Source organism: Strigops habroptila, chromosome 1, assembly GCF_004027225.2.
Source record: "Strigops habroptila isolate Jane chromosome 1, bStrHab1.2.pri, whole genome shotgun sequence".
Lineage (NCBI taxonomy): Eukaryota > Metazoa > Chordata > Aves > Psittaciformes > Psittacidae > Strigops > Strigops habroptila.
The window spans coordinates 30,867,910-30,893,930 of record NC_044277.2 but is presented as its reverse complement, the minus strand read 5'-3'; the positions used below and the strand labels follow the sequence as shown (position 1 = coordinate 30,893,930).

The following is a 26,021-nucleotide window of genomic DNA, read 5'->3' as shown; positions in this document are numbered from 1 at the left end:
AATGCAATCAATAGCCCACAATCAGTGCGTTCCATAAAAAATTGACAGATGTTCCCAAAATGCCTGCTAGGCATAATCTTATCTGTTTACATATGTGACATAGATATTTCATTCCTTTTCAAATATACCTAGGTATTCATGGCAGAAATGTGTTCTGTTTAAATACTAAACTGCACTATTAAAAGACATTCTTCCCCTTGTTTTTCATTAAGGTGGCTTAAAACTAAAAAGAAAGATTTCTTGGATTTCCTTTGATTGTACAAGTAATACTGTTATTGTTTTATTAATGCAGGCAGACTGCAAAAGAAGAATGCCATTGTTTTGCACACAGGGAAAAGAGATATAAGCACTTATTTGAAGCACATGTACTCTGGAATTTGTGTGTCATAATCCATCAGATGTGTTACTATATGCAAAACGATACTTAGTTTTTAACTATATAGACATTTCTGTGCACAGTGTGTATGCACATCGAATAGTTATCATTTTAGCTTTATTTCTTTGATCTCATCTCTCTTTCTCTATAGCAGCACATAGCCAGACTTTATTTCGTTTCAATTTGACAAAGCACACAGTTAAGTTAAAAGGATACAAATTTCATTTCATGAGATTCATTGAGATTAACCTAATAAAATAAATTTAGCTACATGTGGCTTTCAACTTTTCACCAAATACGACACTCTTCTAACCTGCCTTCCCACAACACTCTTAGTAATTTGCCCATAGTGGCCTGCTACAACTTAGTTTATCACACCTAGTGCTGAAGTCAGACTGGACATGCATATGAGTTGCATTTTTCTCCTGTATTCTCTAATTATAAAGTCATACTTTAATGTACACAGCTCTGAAGTCCTGAAGTTGTCCTTTATTATTATTTTCCTTATTTTTCAATTTCCAAATCCAGTGCCTTTTAATGAAGGTTTGTATTTCTAAGTAAGCCTATTTTGAAGTATGAGAGGATAAAGATAATTACAACAAATCTCAAAATTATAATTATACAATTTTGTCAAAAGTAACATTTTTATTTTCAGTGATCTGACTTAAATATAAAAGAAAATTTACTATTATTTTGACTGACATTTGACTGAAATGTATTACCATAATTTAATTTCCTTTCTAAGCAACAAACAAAAAATTAAGTAAGTCCCATAATTAAAACTATTTCTGACATCTAGTAATTTAAGGCAGAAAATAATACATAAAATATTTTTTTCTCAAGACTACTATTTAAGAAGAATAGAAGTTGCCTGGGGAAAAAAAATCTATCATGCAATATAATTTACTCTATTTTTGCTATTAATACAAATGCTTCCTGCTGTTCTGAAAATCCACTATTTCTTAATCCAGCATTATTGTCCTTTTAATGCAACATTTCAAACCCATTTTGTTCCCTTTTCTGTTAGAAAAGCCATATTAAAAGGGAAGATTACAAAGGTATCATTGGTTCATATGCATATGGGTTCAGCATGTGTGATGTTGTTTCTAGGATCGGCCTTAAGATGTGACTGATAGATCTTATTTGTCTGATAGAGTTGACCAGGGAAATAGAGCTACAGCTGGTTACTTCATTAGGTCCTCTCATTGATTGAACCCTGCTGAAGTGATGCAGCAGGCTCCTGAGATAACTGCTGGTAATAGAACAAAATGAATTCTTATCACAGAGATTGGAAAGGCCATTAACCCTGGCCTCCAATGCTTTTCAGAGGTCACAGACAGGAAGCCAAGCAGTGACTGGGAAAACTGTTTTCTGTCTAACTACAGGTCATGTTAGAGGGGGTGTGTGACTTTTTTACCCTTCAGCTTCTGTACAGATGAAACTGTTATACTGGCAGATGTTAATAATCAGCTGTAAATAAATATTGGAAGCAGAAGAAGAAAAATGAGAAAGCACGGGAATTTATTTCAATAAATATTTAATAAAAGAGCAATTGTTACTGTGATATTTACTGCCAGTTCTGCTGTAGATTTCTGACTAATACTTTTCCATATAAATTGAAAAGAGAAATACGTAGAGGCACTTAAAAAGGAAATTTAATATGGTTTTATATAAAAATACCTTTCCTTCCGTCCTTCAAAGATGAGGATTATAATTGCCTGCTGCCTGCCTGCTTGCCTTATTCAGCAAGCCTATCACCAGTTCATCTGTGAATTAGTGCAGGGCACTGTTTGCCTTTCACCTGGTTGAGAAGAGTATATATCTAAGTAACAGTCCTATAATTTACATTTAATGCAACCTTTCAATTGACCAAGAGCCCACAACCTAAGCCCCCATCTCACAGCTGAGGACTTTCCCACATTTGTCAAGTCAGTGCCACTCCAGCATCAGCCAGGAGAAATCATCCATTTAAAGCCTGGAGCTGCACATGACAATTTTTCTACCGCTCATGCAAAATCCAGTCATGGCAGAGGTAGCTTTGTGTGTTACTTGCTTGACTCTTGCTTTGAGCAGCAATGTCTTATTATACACATGGATTAAGAAAATATAGTGGGTTGCATCTTATAAAATAGAATGGAACATTTTCTCTTTATTACTGACATACATAAGGCAATGCAGATTTGTGATGTAAGTTGTTTTTAGCAGTATGTTGGTGGCTTCTATCCTTGTGATTGTGATTTAATTTCAATGTCTGTGGTCATGTGGTATTCTCTGCTGGAGCCAATCTTTCACAAGGAGCAAGTTCATTTAAATGTAAATGGGGTCCTGTGGATGGAAAAAACTACATACTTCATGTCTTCAGTGACCCACCCAAGCATTTGGTTTGGCCTTCCATGCATAAATAATAACAAGAAGGTATGCTGTCATTGCCTTGCTTGAAACACCGGAAGTGGTTTGGCATGGCAGAAAAATGAAGTACTAAAAAGAGATTGGTTTGGATAAACTCATAGTTCAGATCCTCATCCTGATTAAACAGTGTAAAAAAAAAAAAAGAAAAAAAAAAGTGGAAAAAGAAAGAGAGAGTTACGGAGTTATTTTGAGGACTTGTGAATTACAGGAACAGATAAAAACCAACTCAGGCTAAGAACATACCATACCTAAAAATACTCTGAAGTAGCAGAAAACTTGTCATTTTGTTAACTTGAATGGATTTTTGCTCTTAATTGTTTGTAGCAATTTGCAAGTGTGGGATGAGAATGTGGTATAAGTGGTAACATAATTAGCATTAATTTAACATAAAAATGCAAACCCACATTTTCTAAGCAGTTACCTTCCCTTCCACTGAAACATAGAAATATATTACATAACTCTAAAGTATGTGTTGCTTTTTTTAGTGTGTTATTAAATGCGATAAAATAGAACGCTTTTTCTTATCACTGATGTGTACAAGGAGATATAATTGCACACCTTTTTATCAAAATCTTTGTGATATATATATTTTCATACTGCTGAACTCATGTGTTGTCTTCTCATAGAAATACTCCAGATGTATTTCAAAAGAACTGAAAAATCTCCCTTATAAATTTCCTTTCCCACCAAGCAAAATCATAGACAGCTTTTCATCTATGTGGATGAATAGATATATTTTCAGAATTATTTCATTAAAGGCACACTTTTATTTATCTCATTTATTAAGAATGTTATGTTCTGTTGCAGATGTTTGAGGGTATGACGCATAGGCCTGGAATCTCACTGTATGATACCTTTGGTGAAACTCACTTATGAAACATCCAAACTTCCAGTTAGTTGTGCTCTGCACTAGGAACTTAGTAGGATTGTGACTTTGTTCCAGAGTGTGTAATAAAGGACTGGTATTTACTATTTTCAGAGATTTCTCCAGAATATTTGATAAGCTTTTGTCTTCTTTTTATGAAGTAGCATTAGTACAAGACGAGCTAGATTTAAGCAGTACGAGACTTGATATCCAGGGTAAGAAACAGGATATTAGTGTTTATGTTGCTCAGCAATATTAGGTGTAGCTGTGAATCAAATAATTTTATCTTGCCGGCTTCAAAACCTAAAATGTTCATCTGTTGGTCCCTCTTCCTTTATCTCACTGAGCTGGTTAAGTAACAATAACCAAAGCTGTATGTTTAATTTTCATAAAGATTCCAGTGAAATAAGTGCATTATAGATACATAGTGGCTGAGCTAATGTGTTTTTCTATCTGACATATTATTCACCATTGGGGGAATATACATGTTATGCTGTTTTTCACTATTCAGTTACATTCCATACAGACTCTTTTCCACAGAACCTCTTAAGTCTTCTAGATATACTTGCTGACAACCCCATATTGTTAGAATTTTTTAATCAAAAAAAATCGAGCTCTAATACTGTCATGACAATTCAGTTATAGATGCTTCCAACCTCCTTCTATCAGAAATCTTGGCAGCACACATGATATCTGAAAGGCGATGTTACTGGTTGCAAAGCGGACATGTGGGTTGGCGTTTTTTGTTGTTGTTGTTGTTTAAAATTTTTAAAATTATTTTCCCAAGTGCCTTTTATTTACCACTGTGATTTGCAAGACTTCTTACAAAATTATTGGAGAGATGAGTCTGCCTCCTAATTTACTAGTCTAAAGGAACAGGCTTGAAAAAGCAGGGCAAATGTCAAGCACTTCATGAGAGAAAGCAAATCCTATGGTAGGTGGTACTAATATTACACAACTCTTGAAGATTTTTGAAGGCACTTTTACAAAAGTGGCATAGCAGTTGTGATTTAGAAAACAATCTAAAGGCCACTGATAGACTAACAGCTGATACTGTATTTTGAGAAAATATTAGATTTCTTACATAATAATAAGCTATGACAGAGAATCACCACATTGATTAATTTTAAGGTAAATTAGAATTAGAGGGGACTTTGAATAAGGCTTTTAGAAAGAAGGATCTCTTGGCTAATTTGTGTTAAACTGAATTAATATGGTTCTATCAAAACAACAGTTTATCATTTCATGGATATTGTGAAAATTACGAGTATCCTTAATTTAGTCTCTTCTTTTTTTTTTTTTTTTTTTTGGTAGAAAATTTAATGGTATCCTCTTTTGGAAGTGATTGAAAAACCACTTAAAAATTAGCAAACAAACAAATAAATATCAGCCTTTGCTCAAAAAGGACAAAGGGAAAGCTTTTTCCCAGAAAATTGGTCATAATTTTATTAGTACAAATAGTTAACTACAGACAACCAAGACATTTAGTGCCTGAATTTATATTTTGTAAGATGATATCTTCCTGTAGCATTAATATTTCTCCTCAAATCCTGCAGCAATATATCTGACTAAAGTACCCAAAGGACAAAAAAACCCAGTTGCTCACAGGTGCCAAAGAATCTGTTTACAGCCAGCTTGCTAGAAAGGAATTAAATTCACTTTGCTTGCAACCATTTTTAGTTTGGGAGGTGATACATGTGAACCTTCTTGAGGTCTAATTATTGAAGCATAAAACCATAAATATGGATGGAACGATAGAATTAATAATGTCTGGCCCAGGTCAAGACACAGGGGCCAAGTTCCTATCTGTATCTGGAACTTCTAAGAGGGTGAACTGGCTCTGGATTTAAGTCGGTGTTTCTGGAAGCTAAAAATTAGGTATGACAGTTTCTCCAAAAGCTGACACATACACAGGCACTACTGTTTTACTGTTGTGTTTAAGGTACATCCTACCATATTTTTCTAGACCCTACAATAACAAATGGAATTTCTGGTTTTGTTTTCTTGCACTTGCAGGCTTTGATGAATGTTTCATATTTTTTTACTGTCCATGTCCAATTTAATCAATATTACAAATGCTCCCTTGTGGTAGGCGTAACGGTGGCAATCAAGTGAAATTTCCACAGCTTTTACCCGTTGAAATTCTCAGAGGGCAAGATTCTTATAAACTTCACTTTGCTTCGTCTGTAATAGATTTAATAGCTCCATTCAGTAAGAAAGTTCGATGTGCTTTCTCATTTTCAAAATGCAGATACTAAATTGAGCTTTATTCTCTTTCCATCTCTTTAAAATCTTTTAATTTTTTTATATTCTTTTACCATGAGTGTTAACAAGTGTATTTGACTCCAGAATTGTACTTCTGTCCCAGTGTGACTTTGCATTTGAAAATGGGGGCATTAACTGAGGTAAATTTCAAACATTCCCCATATTTATGAAACTGGTGTAATTTAGGTCAGCTTAAGGCTGTTTGGAATACCTTATTCTGCATATAGGAATTACTAGAGTTCATTTTGAATGAACCAGCTACATTGGCTCTATGCCACTGGGCATCCTTTTAATTTTAAGGCTTTCTTCCTAGCTATTTAAACCTTCTTTTAGGCATCTGTGTGCTACTGAAGCAATGAAAAACAACCTTATCAAAACCTAAGATATGATCTTTAGTTCCAGAGTTCATTATAATAGTTTAGAACTTGTGTTGCATGCTTCCAGTTATTTTGGTGTCCTCTATTACAAACAATTACTGTATTGTCTTCTTCCTTGTACAATGCATCATTTGGGCTCAGCAGTCACTAGCGGAGTTCTACTTCATTCTTCATGACTGATTATTTGTCTTATTAAATTTTACCCTAACAAAGAAATTCTTGAAACACTGGAATAGAAAGAGATAGAGAAATGTTCACACTTCTAAGAAGATACGCCACCAGTTTTAGCCTTTATTTATATTATATTATAATTTCTGTTGCTATCATGCTCTTTCAGTGAGAAATAAACAGTAGGAGGAATATTAAATAAGGGGTTTAGGCAAATTAGGTTAGATAAAAAAACAATAAAAAAGATTCAACACAATTTAAATGAAACAGCAGGGTTCTAAATGATACTCTACATCTATAAAACTGTGTATGTTGCTTCACTGTTACTTGGTAGGCCAACTGCTTTCATTTTATGTACCATAAAATTATTGTAACTGCATTTCTGCTTAAACAAGGGTGGGGACACTTTAAAATGGAACAGGATGTGTACTGTTTTCTTAATCATAGGAACTCTAGAATAATTATCAAACAGTGTTTTCCACAGAGTTGATCTATAATTCATCTGAGGAAGAAAACATCTTTCCAATAAGATTTTGTGTCCTCAATTTTTCAAGGGTTTCTTTTTATTATTGTTATTAACCCAATTACCAAATTTCACAACTTTTTCATTTCTCAACTAATTTTTTCATAGGCTAGTAGCTGGAGGGAAAAAACATAGGTGGAGACATTCAGTAAAAAGTTTTTTACAAGGGTTACAGTTTTTCTAAGTTATAGCCAAGGGAATTTAATTGGGGAAAGGTTTTTGGAGAATGGCTTGTATTTTTTGACAGTTTGTAATATTTTCAACTTCATAATTCAACAGTCATGAGACTGCATTAAAATTCCTGAGATTGTAAAGCAGTCGAATTTGAATTATCTGTGAATAGATTACCTGGGTTGTGGCTTGACTGGAACCCATCTGCTGCCTACACCACTGGCTGCTGCCCATAGCTGCAGAATACATGACACAAAATAAATATTGCTCTACCAGGCCTGCTCTGCTCACTGCGATTTAATGCTGTTGCTTCATTCCATAGGTAGCTATTTACAAGTGAAAGTAAGTGAGTTTCTTCAAAAGAATACTAAATGTGTTCTTTTAGTATAGTTTACACATGGTTTTGCTTAATTTAGGTAACCTCACTTCTGTAGTACCCTGTATAATTGCAAGTTGATTATAACACATTTGTGTTTGAGTTTTAGGCTTTCTTTTTTGCTTAAACCTTTAGGAATGGTGATATTGTTTTTTGGATTGTTTCTTCCTCTTCTTTGTCTTGTTTTCCCCACAATTATGACAGTATCTTATTGTGCTTTGTTATCAAGTGAAAGTTCACATACTTGCATAATTCTGTAAACTGAAATTGCACCCATCATGAGACTTTCAATAAAAGTTCCAAAAGCTGACCACTCTTCATACATTTCTGCAACAAGACATGTCTTCCATGTTGCCAGCAGTAACGAACATCTATAACTTAGCTCACAGAAGCACCCTCTTTGACTTTGATGGTTAGAGGCTAAGCAGCAGGGCTTGACTTCCAGTAGAGGGCCATTATTTGGCCATGAGTGAATGAATGACAGAAGTAGGACTGAAAACAGTTTTCTGTGAAAACTTTTCTGTTTTGAATGCAGGAATATATGAAATAAATCTTCGTTAGAGTTCAGTCAGCAACTGCATCTGAAAGCAATTCATTGAAAACAGCTGAACCTGTGTGCTGTCTTTGAAGTATTTAGCAATTTTACTTTCACCCTTGATTTTTTTTTTTCTATTAAAAACTAGGGGTTGAGTTCAAACTTAGTTTTGCTGAGTTTATAGTAGTCTCAAGTGACATTTCTTATATGATTTTCGATGACTAACTTGCAAAGAAGAAGACCTAGTTGAATCAGATTTCATTTTCAGCTTGTTTCACTTGAAGGTATGGTAGCTGATTTTTCAGAAAGCTCAAATATATTCCAGGCCCCTAAATGTGCCTTCAGACCAGTCCTGGTTTTGTTTTATTTGGAAAAGCAGCAGGTATGGGCTTGTAATAGCTCACAAAACACTGTTGGAATAGTATTTTCTTTCTGTTTCAAAAATTGACTTTAAAAGTCTTAGTTAAATGAAGATAAAAACTACTTTTTTTTAAACTGATACCTGAATATTCTTATCCCAGAGATGCAAAATGGTTTTATTTAATCCCATGACTGATGTGTTCAAGTGTTCAGTTTAGTTCTTTTTTTTTGTGTTGAAGCATCTAACTTCCCTAGTTAGGACCAGGTAAAAAGTTTTATACTTCTGATTCCTTGTGTTCCCAGTTTCTGTTGAAGTCAATTTGTCAATTAATTCTTCTTTCTCTGTATAGGTATATATATGAACAAAATGAAGTTCAACTTTTTATCAGCTTTGTGAGGTGGTATTCAAAAGCAGCATTCCGTATCTGTATGCATAGATCTTGGAAGTGGCATAAGCCATGCAAGCAATTTAACCTTAGTTATCCTGCCAGGCTGACATCCTCTAGAGATATAGAAATGTACATATGGTTCCTCTTAGCTGTCAGCATAAGCATGGCATTTGTTAGTCTGACGAAATGTATGCTGCACATGATGCAATCAGTGAGGAAAGTCACCTTATTGTCACATACAGTCCAAAATAGAAACTAACTTAGAAAAACCTTGGATGAAGATTCTCTTCCTATTTTCTCATCATTTTGAGAGTATAACCAGTATGTTTATCTCTGCTGATGTTGGTATTGAGTATGCCAAGTGTGCTGGGCTAACCGGATGTATGAGCTTTCACAAAGCATCTGGATGAATAAAAATGACAGGCTGATGACTAATTCCTGCTCAAATAGTATTCATATTAAATGGATAATGCCCTATTTCATCTTCTGTTGTGAAGATGAATTTGTTGTAATTCTGAGGAGAAAGCCCATGACACACTTCTTGGTTCCCCAACCTGTGCTTGTGGGACAGAGTCTGTTACAAACACAGTGGGCAAACAAAATCTTGAATCTAGTTTCTGCAGTGAGTTGAACTGAAGCACTCGTTCTTAACCATGGAATACGTTTTAAAAGGTTTTATGAGTGGCAAGCAGATAAATATGTTGTAGACACAGGAAAGAAAGAGGATCTCTGCCCAAGTTTCTTTGGGGTACCAAGCTTCTTTGGTTTTGAGACAATATATCAAAAAAGGGGTCTTTAGGAAGAAAAGCATGGTGCCTGCACTAATTGCTTCATCTTGCATCCTCACATTTATCTAAAATGCTTGTGCAGTACTTCATGTGTCCCCACCTAAGCAAATCTGACTGACTGGACAGATCAGGAAAATAAAGTTAGCCAACTAGTACTGTGCATAAAAAATACTTAGGTAATTTAACAGAATTTATTTAAAAAAAAAAGAAAAAAAGATTCTTAGAAGATTTTTAAAAAATTAAATAAACCAAGATCTTCTGCCCATATCTTAAAACGAACTCAACATTGTATGCTCAAATGCTGTATGACACTAAAAATAGAAGTCTTTAAAGATGTATGGATTAACTATACAGTAAGCAGCAGAATTTATTTTATTTTTTTATGAAGGTGCCTAAATTAATCTTGTTCTTATAATAAGCAAATTCATAGGGGAGTTTTCTCTGATTTTGGAAGTTATTTGCTGCTTATTTCACATCATGTTCCACTTTTCAAGTGAAATACTGCTATAAATGAGTGGCTATTATAATCCCCAGACCTCAAAGCCCGGCACACATGGTTTTGTGAATGCAATTTGAAATGAGTGGAACTTTCTCAATGTATTTGTAGGTTAGTGTGTATGGGGAGTATATGTTTTATGAGGACTATAAAATCTGCTTAAAGGCCAGGTGTTGACCATCTATTTTGCCTTGGTAAAAATCCTCTGTGCCTTATGTACGGAGTTTTGCTAATTTTTCTGAGACTATGTAGAATCTTGAAACTGCTCTACTTTCATTCGATGAGTGTTGAGATAAAACTCAGCACTTCTGGAAATCAAACATTGTGTGTTCACTTAAGACCATTTTTCTGTACTATGGGCTCTGAAATTCTGAACTTCTGTGAGTACCCTCACTCAAGCAAAGCCAATCCATGTCAATACTTTACAAAGTCCTTTTTTTATATTTTTTTCCTTCATTCTTTAGCATAGTGATAACTGTGGAGCTAATTTATGCTGAAGTGACCAAAACATCTTGTTTCAAAAAGAAAACAATAATTTTCACAAACATAGCACATCTGCCCAACTGTAATTGTCTCATCTTTACTTGTCTCTTTCTATCATAAGAGAAGCTGAAGTATTTTTTGTAATTACAACATGTGTGCATTGAGTAGTGCATGTCTGAAAGCACTGTTTGTAAACTCCCATAAAATTATTAAATTTTATCAAATACAGGCACAGATATATGCCTATACATAGAATAAAAAGAAGACACTCTACACTCACAATGATAGTTGCTAGTTACTGCACTATTCTTAAATTCCTAAATCCTACTCCTAAATTATCTAAGTATGGGTCTAATATGGTAAAGTGAATCAGTAAAGTGTTACATTTCTATGTGAGGTTTTATTTGCACCACCTCCATGAAGTTTAGCCTGATTTGTGTAGGAATATCTTTGTGCATTGCCTTAAAGTCTACCCTTTTGCATTTAATGACTTTATATGTTACAGGTAATATTTAGATAACAACATCTGTAAGTATATACTGCTTACTAATCTTATATGCCTGCACAAGAAAAAGGGGATGTTAATATATTGATATAGTAGAGCTGGTCTGCTTCTGCCTCTCTGAAAAGCCATTTTCACAATCAAGGACTAATATACACTGTATTGCCTTAATTCAACAACATGTGTGTATGCATGGAGGTATGGTTTGTAATTACATGGTCACGTAGCACTTCCCCCTTGCCTTCCTGAGTTTACAGACTGGTGCTGCATGGGGTTATGGATGAATCAGTGCTGTGCAGGGATGGCAGAAACTGTCTTTAAAGCCTCGCTGTGCTTGCTGAGAATTTCAGAAATTTCTGAATTTCTGTGAAGAAGGCTGGGGATGCCAGAAAGAGAAATAATGGGGTACGTTTAAGACAACTGAAGAACTTGTTTCCATATCCATCTCTGTTGGAGAGAACCCATTTTTTTATCCAAAGCAGGTCATAGAATTATAGAATCATAGAATCGTAAGGGTTGGAAAGGACCTTAAGATCATCTAGTTCCAACCCCCCTGCCATGGGCAGGGACACCTTGCCCTAAACCACGTGGCTCAAGGGTCTGTCCAACCTGGCCTTGAACACCGCCAGGGATGGAGCATCCACAACCTCCCTGGGCAACCCATTCCAGTGCTTCACCACCCTCACTGTAAAGAACTTCTTCCTTATATCTAATCTAAACTTCCTCTGTTTAAGTTTGAACCCATTACCCCTTGCCCTACCACTACAGTCCCTAAGGAAGAGTCCCTCCCCAGCATCCTTGTAGACCCCCTTCAGATACTGGAAGGCTGCTATGAGGTCACCACGCAGCCTTCTCTTCTCCAGGCTGAACAGCCCCAACTCTCTCAGCCTGTCTTCATATGGGAGGTGCTCCAGCCCTCTTATCATCCTCGTGGCCCTCCTCTGGACTCACTCCAACAGCTCCATGTCCTTTTTATGTTGAGGACACCAGAACTGTACGCAGTACTCCAAGTGGGGTCTCACAAGAGCAGAGTAGAGGGGCAGGATCACCTCCTTCGACCTGCTGGTCACGCTTCTTTTGATGCAGCCCAGGATGCGGTTGGCTTTCTGGGCTGCAAGCGCACACTGCCAGCTCATGTTAAGCTTCTCGTCAACCAACACCCCCAAGTCCTTTTCTGCAGGGGTGCTCTGAATCTCTTCTCTGCCCAGCCTGTAGCAGTGCCTGGGGTTGCCCCGACCCAGGTGTAGGACTTTGCACTTGGCTTGGTTAAACTTCATAAGGTTGGCATCGGCCCACCTCACAAGCATGTCAAGGTCCCTCTGGATGGCATCCCTTCCCTCCAGCGTATCAACTGAACCACACAGCTTGGTGTCGTCGGCAAACTTGCTGAGGGCGCACTCAATCCCACTGTCCATGTCACCAGCAAAGATGTTGAACAGGACCGGTCCCAACACCGATCCCTGAGGGACACCACTCGTTACAGGTTTCCAACTGGACATCGAGCCATTTACCACAACTCTTTGCGTGCGGCCATCGAGCCAGTTTTTTATCCACCGAGTGGTCCATCTATCAAATTGATGTCTCTCCAATTTAGAGACAAGGATGTCATGTGGGACAGTGTCGAATGCTTTGCACAAGTCCAGGTAGATGACATCAACTGCTCTGCCGCTGTCCATCAGTTCCGTGGCTCCATCATAGAAGGCCACCAAATTGGTCAGGCAGGATTTCCCCTTAGTGAAGCCATGTTGGCTGTCACCAACCACCTCGTTGTTTTTCATGTGCCTTAGCATGTTTTCCAGGAGAAACTGTTCCAAGATTTTGCCAGGCACAGAGGTGAGACTGACTGGTCTGTAGTTCCCCGGGTCTTCCACCTTCCCCTTCTTGAAAATGGGGGTTATATTACCCTTCTTCCAGTCATCGGGAACTTCACCTGACTGCCAGGATTTTTCAAATATGATGGACAGTGGCTTAGCAACTTCATTCGCCAGCTCCTTCAGGACCCGTGGATGGATTTCATCAGGTCCCATGGACTTGTGCACGTTCAGGTTCTTAAGATGGTCTTGAACCTGATCCTCTCCTACAGTGGGACTAAGGTCTTCGTTCTCACAGTCCCTGCATTTGCTTTCCAAGACTTGGTCACCTCACCCAGACTTTTCATAGGAGTTCACTGACTGTATGGCCTTCGTTTTCTGAGTGCTTGATTTGAGGCTGTACTATAGTGTTAAGTGCTGAACACACAGAGCTGCAAATGAAAGCAATCAGTGGTGTGCTTTGAGCATATTAAGTGCTATATACTGCTATGTACTTGGAAAAAATTGGGTCCCATCTGTATCAAACTGGATTCTCCAAGTTAGTAGGCTTTTTTAACTTCACTTCTGTATACCTCCCCTTTCTGAAATTGTAGAATTACCTACTCATCTCTTTGGACAAAATGAAGATAAATTCATTAATGTTTGTACAGCAATAAAAAGTCAATAATGAAATTAATAATTTGGCTTTCAGAAAGGGTTGAAGAGATGTAGTAAATAAAGTGTGGCCTCATATTAAATAGTGAGAAAGAAACAAAATCTTGAATAGCTTTTCATTAAATAAGTATCAATAGTTTTGTGCAGCGAATAAGACAAGAAAGAGGCTTTCCCATAAGGTAGAGCTTGATCAGGGAATTGAAGATTGTGTCACAAAGTGTCTTGATGTATTGTTTAAGATATTAAAGTATTTTACTTCTGTGATACTATTAATGGTTCCAAAACATGTTTGGGGTTTTTGTTTGTTTGTTTGTTTGTTTTGGGGGGGGGCTGTTCATCTACAATCCTATGGTTATTTTTTGAAGACTCAAAAATTACCATGTAGTACTCTACTGGAAGTCATATGAAACATCAGTGGGTTTGGATTTGCCACGCAAATCCCTTTTACTAGAGCTAATGAGCCACCTGAGAGTAGCAGAAGTTTTTTGTCTTGTCTGTAGACAAGCACTGGTGAAGGGTAGTGCAGTAAGCCAGAAGAAGAATTAAGAGGCAAAAAAATCAGGGATTTAATTTTGGACAGTGGAGGACACCATGTTTTACTTATATTAATTTCCAATCTCTTTGCCTAGTAATCACTGTATTTTTCTCTTCACATCTGTCCTCCCACTCCTTTTATACATGACTTTTCCCACCCCACCAGTGATGTCTATTTTTCTTATCCACTTCTGCTGCTCATACTTCAGATGTCCTTTCTAGATTTCTAGGCAGCCCGCAGCTCTCTTCCCTCTCCATTCATGCATACTTCCACCCCTGCTGACTACCAGCTTTAATATTCCTGCACAAGCCTCTCAGCATGTCTCAATGTCTTTGCCTCAGTTGCTTAGTAGATTGCAGTGGTTTACACTTTTGGTCTCAGCCAGCTCTGTCTCCTGAAGTCCAGTTTGGTACACTGCTGATTCTAGTCCTAGTCTCCTGCCTTTACCTATTTTTCATTTGGTCCCAATTGCCACCTCAGTTTCTTCTCCCTTCCCCATCTGTTGGTCTTTCACATTCTTTTTTTCAGACCACATTCTGCTTACCTCTCCTCAGTTCTTTCCTTAACCCCCATAATCTCCTTTCCATACTTGTTTTGCTCCTGCAAGCCTACCAGAACATGCTGCTCCTGCTCTCCTGCAGCGATCAGTTCTCAGTGCACGGCACAGTGACAGGCAGCAGCAAAAGAATAGTGATAAGGAGGGAAAGTTTGGTTTCACTGTAGTAAGAACATAGTTGCAGTCTGGTTGTATGGGGGAGCTGCCAGGAGAATTTGTATTTCAGAAGACCTATTTAAGTTGCAGTTCCTCTATGAGGATGGCATGTACATTGTTTAGTACACATAGGAACTGGGTGAAGAGGTTTGTAGAGGCTCAGTGGGATGTGACTGAATATGCACTTAGGTGAGCTCTCAGCACTGTGGGAAGTGTGTGTTCAGTGATTATGGATTCCTAGGAGAATTTCAGCTCTGCAATACAAGCAGCTTTTCTGAGTGTGGGTAAGTAGAATTTTTCAAGGTTATATTGCTTGGCTGAATTTGGGCAATTTAAAGTGATTTGGCACATGCCAGATATCATCCTGTCTGCTAAATTTTGGGTTCAGGTTTAAAATCACTGGAACAGTAAAGATTTCCAAAACACATACATACATAAAAAACCCCCTATTTGTCCTAATCCTATTTTTATAAGTAGCTGAATAATTTTGGCTTAAACTAAAAAAACCAAACCAAAACAAAACCCAAACAAAAAACCCACCATGTGATATCCCACCTGCAGGAATGATGTCCAATCAGCACAGCCAATTTCAGCCCAAGCACTTAAAGTTTACTGGCTATAAGCAAATGAAAAGGCATTTGTGTGGTGGGAAGTCCATATTAAGCTTTCTCATGGGTGGCCCTGCTAACTTGTCTAAAGTCATTAAGAACAAATTTTAAGTTCAGGTTTTGTTCAGAAGCTTTCTCTGAAATATTTTCAGGGCTATCAACAGAGCCACCTCACAAGGCATTTCAGAGTCTTAGCTAAATTGGCACAGCAGATTTGTGCTCATTAGGAGGTTCTGAGCAAGGAGTCTATAGGCAAAGGATGTTCTTTGGTTCCACTGAGATGATAGAAATATATTGCTGACAATGAAAATTAATTTGTGAGGGTGTGTTACTTACTTAAACTATGCATGGGAGAAAGAACATTCAAATGAGACAAACATGTAGGAAAGGTAAAAAGTAGTGCAGTATACTGAACAGTGGGAATTAAAAACTTAACTGAAGGAAAGAGGAAATGAAAGATGGAGGATGCCACACTAGTTTAGTAAAAAGATAAAGGGGTACGAATAAAGCCACCCATGCCATTCTGTTGCCATGATACATAAAGCTTTACAGCAAGGCTGGGTGATCTGAAATGCTTTACTTGGCCCTGGGAGAACCCCTAGATATAACTGGCATTTTTGAATTCAGAAAATCTGTATATGCAGCCTACTCTCCTCCAGTATTTATGAGTCACCCATTATTATGTTAAGAACCAATTGACATTGCTCATCTCCAGAGTATGCCATGCAAGAATCTCCAACAAACTTGGCAGTGGACTTGAGTTTCAAGCCTTAGAGTAATCAACAGGATAGTGTAATTCCTGATCTCAAACAATGCAGCAAGAAAAGACTAGCTTTAGGTATTGAAGCACAGCACTGAAATTGAAAGGATCCTGTAGACTATTGTGGAGGAACAGGACAGAGATGTGTCGTGTTATGGCTATGAATCCCAAACACACTAAAATACTATAACACAAGTCAGGAACATTCCACAGAACTGCATAATACTTGAGTAATGACAAAAGTTTGTTATACGAATTTTCCAGTTTGGGACTGGAGGAGACAAGGGAGGACAGGAACAGAAGGGGAGACATCGAGGAGTTGAGAAAATGCTATTAATTTTTACTACTTTTGCTAGGTTTGATAAGCAGACTTTTATCCTTTCCTACTGTCTCAATAAAGAGTTTGACCATGTGTCAGTATACTGTATTTTGTATAGTACAGCTGAGCCAGGAAACCAAGTTTTTACATGAGATTTTCAGAGGAATTTGTGATGGAAGTCTTGGTGAAGATTCTTACACATCATTGAAACAGTATGATCTGGGTTGGATGGGAAGCTAAAAGCACCTGTGTTGTTCCAAAAAAGCAAAGACCAATTCGTGTATGCATATGATAAAGGAGCCAAACTTTTGAACTCTAAAAATTTAAGTGATATTTGCAGCAAATAAGTTTGTAAAACATCCATGAACAGCTATAAATCCCATAGAATATTTGTCATGAAATTGCGGAAAAAAACCAAACCAACCAACCCCCCCTCCCCAACAAGTAATTGTATAAACGTGTGAGTTGGTGGGTTTGTTTTTTGGGTTTTTTTAAATTCAGAAAGTATTTATGTTCAGGGATATTTTTTTCCCCCACTGTAAATAGATCACCTACTTCTGCTTGTGACACTTAACATCAAGAAAGAAGAATATTTAAATCTGGAGGGCTGTAGTTAGCTACATGACAAGACATAGTACAAGAATTTATTCAGGTCAGAAAAAAGTATCCTCAAAAGCGGAAATAACACCGAAGTGATGTTAATAAAACTGAACATAATGGTTGGCTAAGAGGAGCAAATACGTGAAGGTGCCTAGAAAAGCTGAACAGGAATTGTTAAAGTATCTCAGAAATAGAAAGGCTACAAAAGAGTCATTAGGTCTGCTAGACCACCAGAGGATAAAGAGTCAATCCAAAATGATCAGGACATGGCAAAGAAAATAAATTCTTTTACTCTAGTATTCTCAAAAGACAAAGGAGAAATATATGCACTAACAGAATACTTTACAGATAATTTCAGGGGTATACTGCTAGTGAGCCAAAAAGAGGTGAATAATTCAGAAAGTCTGGAAGGAAAATGAGAAGGATTTTACAGTGTATTTCAAAGAGAAACCTAAAAACTGAGTTACTAATAAAATATGTCATTTAAATTACATTTTAAATGAGTTGTTAATTAACATTGTGGATTTCTTTGTAAATACATTCTGAAAGATTATTCTGGAAACTGTGAATGGGAGAGCCAGTCTCACCACTTGCCTGAAAGCTCAGTAGGAGGTAGGAAAATGCAAGAAATCAGGGACAGTAGAAGTGTTTGTATATGAAGGGATACTGAACTCACAGGTTGAAAAGCAATACAGAAAAGTAAACCAAGGCTGAATAAGAAGCATAAAAAATGGTGAATGATACTATGAAGATCCAGTATTTTTCTTTTTTCTCCACAGGCTAGAAATGAATACCCAGTAAACTTGTAAAGGTCATGAGGAGACTCTCATTGGCTTTCTGAGATTTGGGTCAGGCTCTTAGGTTCATCCACCTAACTTCCAGCATTTAGCTGCAGTGCTAAGGTGAAAAGTCTCCACTCCAAATGCTAAACTTCACTCTAAAATCCCTCTGTAGTCAGGGAGGAACGGACAATTCAGCCTAAGTAAAGTCTGAGTTGTACCCTGAAGACACCTCTCCCTCTATAGAGAGGAAGCTTAGAGAAGTGCCTGAAATTAGGCAGGGTGTATCCAGCATGCTGAATAAGAATTAACAATGAGGTTTAATTTTATTTTCTAAATAACCTTGATGGAAATGTATTAGTCTTCAAGTCAGACAATGCTAGTGCTCTTTAAGCCTTATGTTGATGGGAGAAACAGCATTTTCTATAAAACATAATGGCAGACAGAAGAAATTACCGATCATTTGGAAAAGTTAGACTATTCTCAATACAGATTCATGCTTCAATGCCTTTCTAGAGATGGCCAAGTAAGAAAAGTATTCCTTTTTGCATAATAAATGATTAACTGTACATCTCCAATCACATCTGGAAAACATTGCTGAGTTTCATTCTGAATAGCTGACATTCTCTGTTAATGGTTTTGTCAGCGTATGCTTCTTTTGCCTCTTGAAAAATATTTGATAAAATATTAATGTAGAAATAAAACAACAAAAACACAAACCAGAGATTTTCCTATTTTCTGATAAATCAATATGGCTCAGCATAAGCTTACCAACATTTTTTCCTCCACATTTCACACCATTATTAGAGTAAAATGTGCTGCTTCTCCTGATGTACTCAGGCTCGAAAACAGGCAAACACAGCCAGCAGTGAGAGAGAGGGAGAGCTTGCTCAGCAGCCAGACTGGAAAGGACACCCCATTCCCTCTAAACTTTTGGGAACAACATTCTTTTTTCTTTCTCCGGCAGCTGGAAGTAGACCGCAGTTTAAAAAAAAAAAACAAAACAAAAAAACCCCAGAGAAAGTAAAAAGTAAAAAAAACTAGATTAGGAAATAATAAAGTGCTAGGCAGGTTGGCTGATGATAATGAATCTTTTCTACCTTCAGAAGCTAAGAAGCAAAAAGAAGTAGGATGGATGAGAGCTGCATCTCTCCAGCAGCAAGGGGTGAGGCTGAGCTTGGCAAGTGGGGGATACTGGCTGCTGGGTGGAGTGGATGGATAAAGGGGGTGTAATTTGTGATGCTCCTTGGGAAGGAGCCACCATGGCGCATGTTGTTCAGCCAGCTTTGCAGTCAGCCTTCTCTGCAACAGTGATGTGTTTCAACTTGAAAAAAGTAAGCATTAGATTGCTATAAAAATTAAAATGATGCACCACAAAACAAAATGGTACAATTTGGTACTAACTGCTGGTTAGCACTTTCTGGTCAATATGACCATCATCACTTAATTATAGGCTTGTTTGTGGGAACTTCAGCCTTCTAACAGCTATATTCTTAAATATAACACAGTGATTAGAAACAGTTATTAACAGGTTGGTGCCGTTATTCCCCTTGAGTCCCTGAAGAAGAAATTAGAAATCCTATTTGAAGATGAAATATGACCACTAAAGAATGCAGTCAAGGTCCTGAGTGAGGCATCCTGATCCTCGCTCATGGTCTGCAAGAGCAGCCAGATTATAGAACAAATACTTTCAGGAATATCTGGGTGAATAACTGGCAATCCAGAAGTCAGGAAGAATTTATCAACTAAGTAGTGCAACTAGGATAACCCAGAAGTAAATCCACGAGACCTGCTTTTAGTTCATTTTTTCTTCTCTTGCATATTCAGTGGGTTTTTCTTTGTTTTCTTTTATTAGTTGTTCCTCCTTTCCCTACATTATCTGTTCACTGCTCATCCGTCCAGTCTACCCTTCCATTATCCTTTGCTAGTGGTTACTTTTTCATCCCTACAGTTAATCTCAATAAGCCATTCACTACCAGTTGAACCTGAAACACATCTGTACAGAATACTTATGGGTACCTTTGATTCAGCTATATTTATTGAACATACTGAATAGAAAACCCCAATTATTTTTTAAATCTCTCATTTCATATTTATTTACTTACTCCTTTTGTTGATTGATTGATCTATTCTTTCTCCATCCATCCGGCCCTCAGCCACAAACGCTTGCTTAAACTTGCTTTCTCTCTCATAACCACAATTACTCATCCGCAACCAGTAGATCATCCTTATTTAGGAAATTACTTGCAATTTGGAGAGGGCAAAAGGGATACCACCAACAGCAAAATACAGAACCGAAACAGGAACTATGGGCTGTTGATTTATCAGTCAAAAAAAACCAACCCCAAAAAAACAAAAACCAAAAAAACCACCACCAAAAAACACTAAAAAACCCAAACAAAATCAACCCTTGAATATAATATGTTTCTTAAATAGGCTTGAAGACAGATTCCCAATGTTACATATCAGTAGGGAAACTTCTCATATAAAATGCAGGGAAAGGTTATTCATATGCCTCTGTGATTATTACAATGCATTTAAGCTAAAGGAGAGAAGACTGTTTCAGCTTTTCAACTCGACCATGTCTTATTTTCACTGTTCAGTATTTTAGCTAAAAAAATACTATTGTTTCTCTATACCTTCCCTTGGCTAAGGTGGATGCATTTATTCCTATATTTGTAGCTCAGTAAGACAGGTTTTTCTAATCTATGTATGACTATTCATCTAATATTGTTGCTGATATCTGCTATTCAACTTTGGCTGAGGCTTGGATTTTGCAATTGAAATCATCACACATGTTGACTTCATTGGGCTGAAGAAGATCATAAGGGTCTCCCTGCACCAAATCGCTATAGAACTGGGGCCTGAGATTAACATATTAAAGCATATGATGTAGAATATATAATATACAATATTAGCTGATTAACATTGCCTCTGAAGCTTAACTTTTCCAGTTTCCTTGGTTTTACAGCTGTAGTGCAGACTGTGTTTAATTGTAAGTCAGTTGTGAGGAAAAAGGTTGGTAATGGCTAAATTCAAGACATCCAGCATCAAAAGAAAGTTTCAACATTTGGACAAAACAAAACCAGGTGTGAATAAAATATCATATTGCAACAGTACATGTTATTAAAGCCATTAAAGTATATTTGAATCTGGTGTTCTATTCATTTTCAAAGCTGACATTTGTAAATGTATAAAGGTGGGACTCTTGCAAATTTAAAACAGAGCATTAAGACTTGCTCTGGAATCTGTAGCACCATCATACAGTATTGTCTTGATACATAATTTTATGTCTCTAAGCAGGGGCCACCAAATTTTTATAACTGAATAGTATCCTTGTTGGTTAGCACATGAAGTAATAACAAAATGTTACTAAAAAGAGATGTTTGTAGCATCTTGGCATAGGTATGTAGTGTCTTTGGTAGCACACTGTTACATATGCTCAATATCTGTTCTAACGAACTGTCTTAAGGATTTTTGCTTGTAATTTGCTAACTACTTTTAAGTTAGAGTTGTTGTGTTTCCATCTTGTCCTTTTGATAAATGTCATGACAGTGTGAATCTTAGTCCCTCTGTAATTTTGAAGGAAAATAGAAGTCGTATTATCATTTCTATGAAATTTATTTATAAAGTGAATGCCATACATATTTCTGAAATGAATGCCAAATGTATTTTCTAAAAGTGAGTGCCATTGAAAGCCAAGGCTAGCAATTTATACCATGCATAATAATGATATTAATTTTTATGGTGTGTATAAGTTACATTTTGATTAGTTTTTTGCATGATTAAAAATTTGCAAGGCCTTTATGGCCCCCAGGATCCTACCTGTAATAAACAGCTCTCACCTTCCAAACCATAAAACAGGTCTGCAGTACTTGAACATTAGAGCTAATTGCCTTGCTACATCAAAGAGAGCACCACAAGACTGAGAAAAATCACAGAAGGGGGGTGGGGAGCAGGGGGCAGTTTCACCTCTAAAGGTTGTGTGTTTGTGGCTTGGTGGAGCCCTGTAAAGTTATGGCCTCAGAACTGCTGTTTGCGATTAAGTTGATGGGGAAAGTCTATCCCGCAATTTCTCCCTGCTGCTGACACAGACTCTTTGTTCACATTCAGATTTCTCAAACTGTTGCCAGGGTCAGGCTGAGGTCAGACACCACGATGATGTATAGGAGAACATGTCTGGGAATTTCTCTCACACTTAAAACACATACCAGAAAAACAGGAGAGCACCCTGCAAAAATTGTCTGATGAGACCCAGATGATACTGTAGCTTTTCTTTTAGTACCTTCATAATTTTCTTTCTCTTTGCCTGACACACACACAATGTTTTATTAATGTGTGCCACAATAGCCCTTACAATTTTATGTCCCCTCAAGATAAGGACACTCAGTAGCACTTTGACACTTCATTTTCCAGCCCAGGGGGATTGGGCCAGTAAATCTAGCAAAAGAAGCAATGCATCCGTTCCCAAGGATGAGTCGAAAAGGGATTGCCATCAGCTCTGTGAGGCCACAGGGCCTGACACTGGATACGAGCCTCATGTGTGTGCGCTCGGCATTAACACAGCCCGAGCCAGGCATGATCACAGGCTCGCAGCATCCCGAACTGTGCTCCCCCGCCACCCTGACAAACACACCCCTGCTTCCAGCTGTGACAGGGATGCCTACCATGTTTGATTAGCTATCATCACGGGAGGGGGCAGGGGACTGCAGGGGGGAGAGTGTGAAAACAGCATGGGGGTGGGGGGTTGTCCATTCTGATGGAAATTTTTTTTTATATACACAGTTATTTTTAAAAGAGGGGACCATCTTTCTGCCTGTATTGTTCTAAAAAGTGGACAATAGCTTAGTCCTAACCTATTGTATTTCGATGTCAATGCAAATAATATTGATCTGTGGTTAAGATTTTTTTTCTTTACTTTTTTTTTTTTTTTGGTTTGGTTTCCAAAATTGCAGCTGTTTTTTTCTCTCCCAATTTACAAAAGGTTTCGCAGAGTTGAGAATCAGATATGTTTGCCACATTGATCTGAGGGTTGTTTGCCTAGGCATACAGTTTCAGTGCATGGCTGGCAAGTAAGGCACTAAGCAGCAATTTTTTTGTGCTCAGCTGCTACATATGACAGAGGATATTTCATTCGTCTGTCAGAACATTATTAATAAAACATGGGGTGCGAAGAGGGCCACTATTTCCCCTTTCAATCACTATAGCATTTACAATGAAAATTTTATGCAGTGTGTAATTTTCAGTTAATGCTTGACACTTAAAATGTCGGTAGCTGCATTTTGTATGGTTCCTGAAGGGTTAATTGTATCATGTTCCCTGCATGAAAGCTCTGCTTATCAAAAGTGAATAGAAGAGTGTATGCAAATGTGTGTCTGTGACCTTTTGCCTTTCCAGGGTTAATTTATATGGTCATTAAAGATTTTATGAAATCGAGCGGCCTGGTGCTTTGAATCCCATTTTACCTTCACCTTCTAATTTATATAATTCCTACCTGAACTGAGAAATATGATTTTTATTTTTTGTGCGAATGTGTGTGCAGCAATGAAAACAGCATGCTGTGCTGTAGGGAGTTGCAAGTCTGGTTATCTGGCATTACTCAGATTGCTAAAAATTCATTAAAATGTGACATCAGCACAGTGAGAGACAAATGATCACAGGATGAAAAGGAACAGTGGGCCTTTCACAGATTAGTGCTACACAGCCCCAGCATAGAAGCTAACTGCATAAACAGATTAATCCACCAATAGCAGCATAGCTAAGATTTACCGAATAATTAAATGGGCTTGAGTTACTGTGAAGATTTCCATGTAATCTAGCTGGTGTGAACACGTAAGTGAGGTGTGGGTAATGCTGCTTCCTCAGAAGCCATATACCAAGTTGCATCATTTATCCTGAATGGCTCCCCCTGGAGACAAAATTCGAGACTTCTCCCACAAAGCCAGAGGTTTATATTTAATACAGTACCTAATACCTAATACTTACTTACTGCAATTAGCGGGATACTGCTGCACTAATAGGATTTATATTTGAATTCCCCCTTTTTTCTTTTTTTTTTTTCTTTTTTGGCTCCAAGGTGCATTTTTACATGTGCTTGCTTTTGTTCCAGCCTGCGCGGTGTGTGTGTGTGCATACTTGTGCGTGTATTTTAACACAAATCATTTCTAGCCAAAGAATATGAAATGACAGGCTTTAAATCTGTCACACTGGTGGAAAACAGGTACTCTGATAAAGACATAGTCAGAATTTCTGAGTAGATTTTTGAAATGTTTCAATTTATTTGTAATTAACGTCCAACCTCTTTAAAGTGCTGTTTGTTCCCTTTTCTTTCCCCCACCCCTCCTTCCCCCTGTTTGCCACCCTCTGTTAGTGCTGTTCTTATTAGAGGACGTATTTTCAAACTGCTATTAAGTGTTCAATGAGATTATTTTCTAAGATATTCTCTGTGCTCATCCACAGAAGAACAAGGTGAAGATACAGAAGGGTCTGCTAAAAGTACATCAATGACTGTGGCTGATGATAAAGACTCAAGTGAGAGAGACAATAGTGAAGGCAAAAAATCTAGTAAAGACTCTGGTAAGATGCTAGAATTTTGTTTTCCCCCTTTTTTAACTTATGAAATGCTCTTTCATTTCAAACTGTCTGGGCAATCCCACTATTATTCATTGCATGTGCATTTTGCATGTGATTTCTATCAGTAGCCTCCCATTGACCTATTTTTAATCATAACCATCTGACAGGGTAGATGCGGATAAGTTGAAGAATATTACAGGACGACCAGTGAGATTATTTTTTAATCAAATCAGTTTGTGTGCTTGTAATTTTTTAAGCGCCTTTCATTAATCTTAGCTGTACTTGTGATTCCTCTGATGGCATATTAATTTTTCATAAGCATAGGATTAGGTACCACTTGAATTTTTTGTTCAATCAGGTTTTGCCCCCCTTTTAACCCAAAGAATGTGGGGCTTTTTGTTATTATTATTTTTTGCTTTTGCTCTCTGATCAGTTACTCCCTGGAATCTGGCCTCTTCCTGGGCATTTATTTGAGGCATTTTGAAAAAAATACATAAAATCCAGTGAAAAAGTTTACAGATGATTCAGCCTAAGAAAGAGGAAATATCATTGAAAACGGATTATGGTTTGGGTAATTTTGATCTCCTGGAATAGACAAAGCCCAGTAATGAAAGCTACTGTCTTTGAAAACAAAACCCCTATGTCGTGACATTTACTTGTGCACAAATAAACCCAGAGCCAGCATCTGGTGTAGATACCCAAGGCTTTTTCTGTGTTTGATCTGGCAAATATGTGACTTCATCCACGCTTTTTATGTATGAGATGGAAATCTATGGTCACAATGAACATTACGTTGGCTACTTTGCCGCACACTATACCTAGTTACATTGTGTTGGATTCACTGAAGCAGAAGAAGTGCTGAAACAGGTTGAAAACTATTAGTTTCAGTAGTCATATATCTTTTCCTGTATGCTAATGACAGCAGCATACAAAGGAGGTTGTATTCGCTGTGAAGACATATAGTTGTAGAGAAAATATCATTTTATGTGTGAGTTTCTTCACATCCAAATTCTATCATCCTGTAATTTGCTCTTTACATATGAAACATTTTTGGATTTATTAAAAGCAAAAAATATATAGATGACCCTTTCTATGCGGAATCAATTCAGAAGACTGACTTAAAGATTAAAGCTTTCTTTAAGTTTGCTTGTTGACATGCTAAGGTCAGTACCCATCAGAGTTTACAACTGCAGCTGCTCTTCAGTTGCTTTATTTTTTAAGATCAAGAGACTGAGGAAAGGCTGATGATGACAAGGATGATGTTGAGCAAGAAACTGTGTTGTGGTTTAAAATATATATCCCCCTTGGCTGGCTTTCTGATTTGGGAAGAACTGGAATGCAGTAAAGCCATGCTTCCAGACAGGCATAGGTCTTCCTGAGCAGTCTCACCAGGGACTGTCCTGGGCACTCACCAGGAGAGGGGTGACAGCCATCAGCAGCCTACATATCCTACCATACTCTGTCTAGGGGACAATGTGAATTGCTTTGGGGAGTTTATCAGCCCTCTCTTTTTCTTAGGCAGGTCCATTTATAGTTGTTCAAGAAAGAACACAGTATTAAAGCTTCAGCAAAAAAAAAAGATGGACT

The 26,021-nt window shown here is 37.4% G+C and overlaps 1 protein-coding gene across 3 annotated transcripts in view; it reads left to right on the top strand.

Moving 5' to 3' along the window:
* The window catches only part of ZFHX4 (zinc finger homeobox 4), a 152,696-nt gene that overhangs the window by 102,350 nt on the left and 24,325 nt on the right, over positions 1 to 26,021 (top strand). For 2 of the 3 annotated variants that reach the window (XM_030496112.1, XM_030496120.1), the window contains exon 5: positions 24,321 to 24,437. In XM_030496112.1, the coding sequence (XP_030351972.1) occupies positions 24,321 to 24,437 (117 nt within the window). The remainder of the gene's footprint in view (positions 1 to 24,320; positions 24,438 to 26,021) is intronic. The other variant, XM_030496131.1, reaches the window with a different exon arrangement.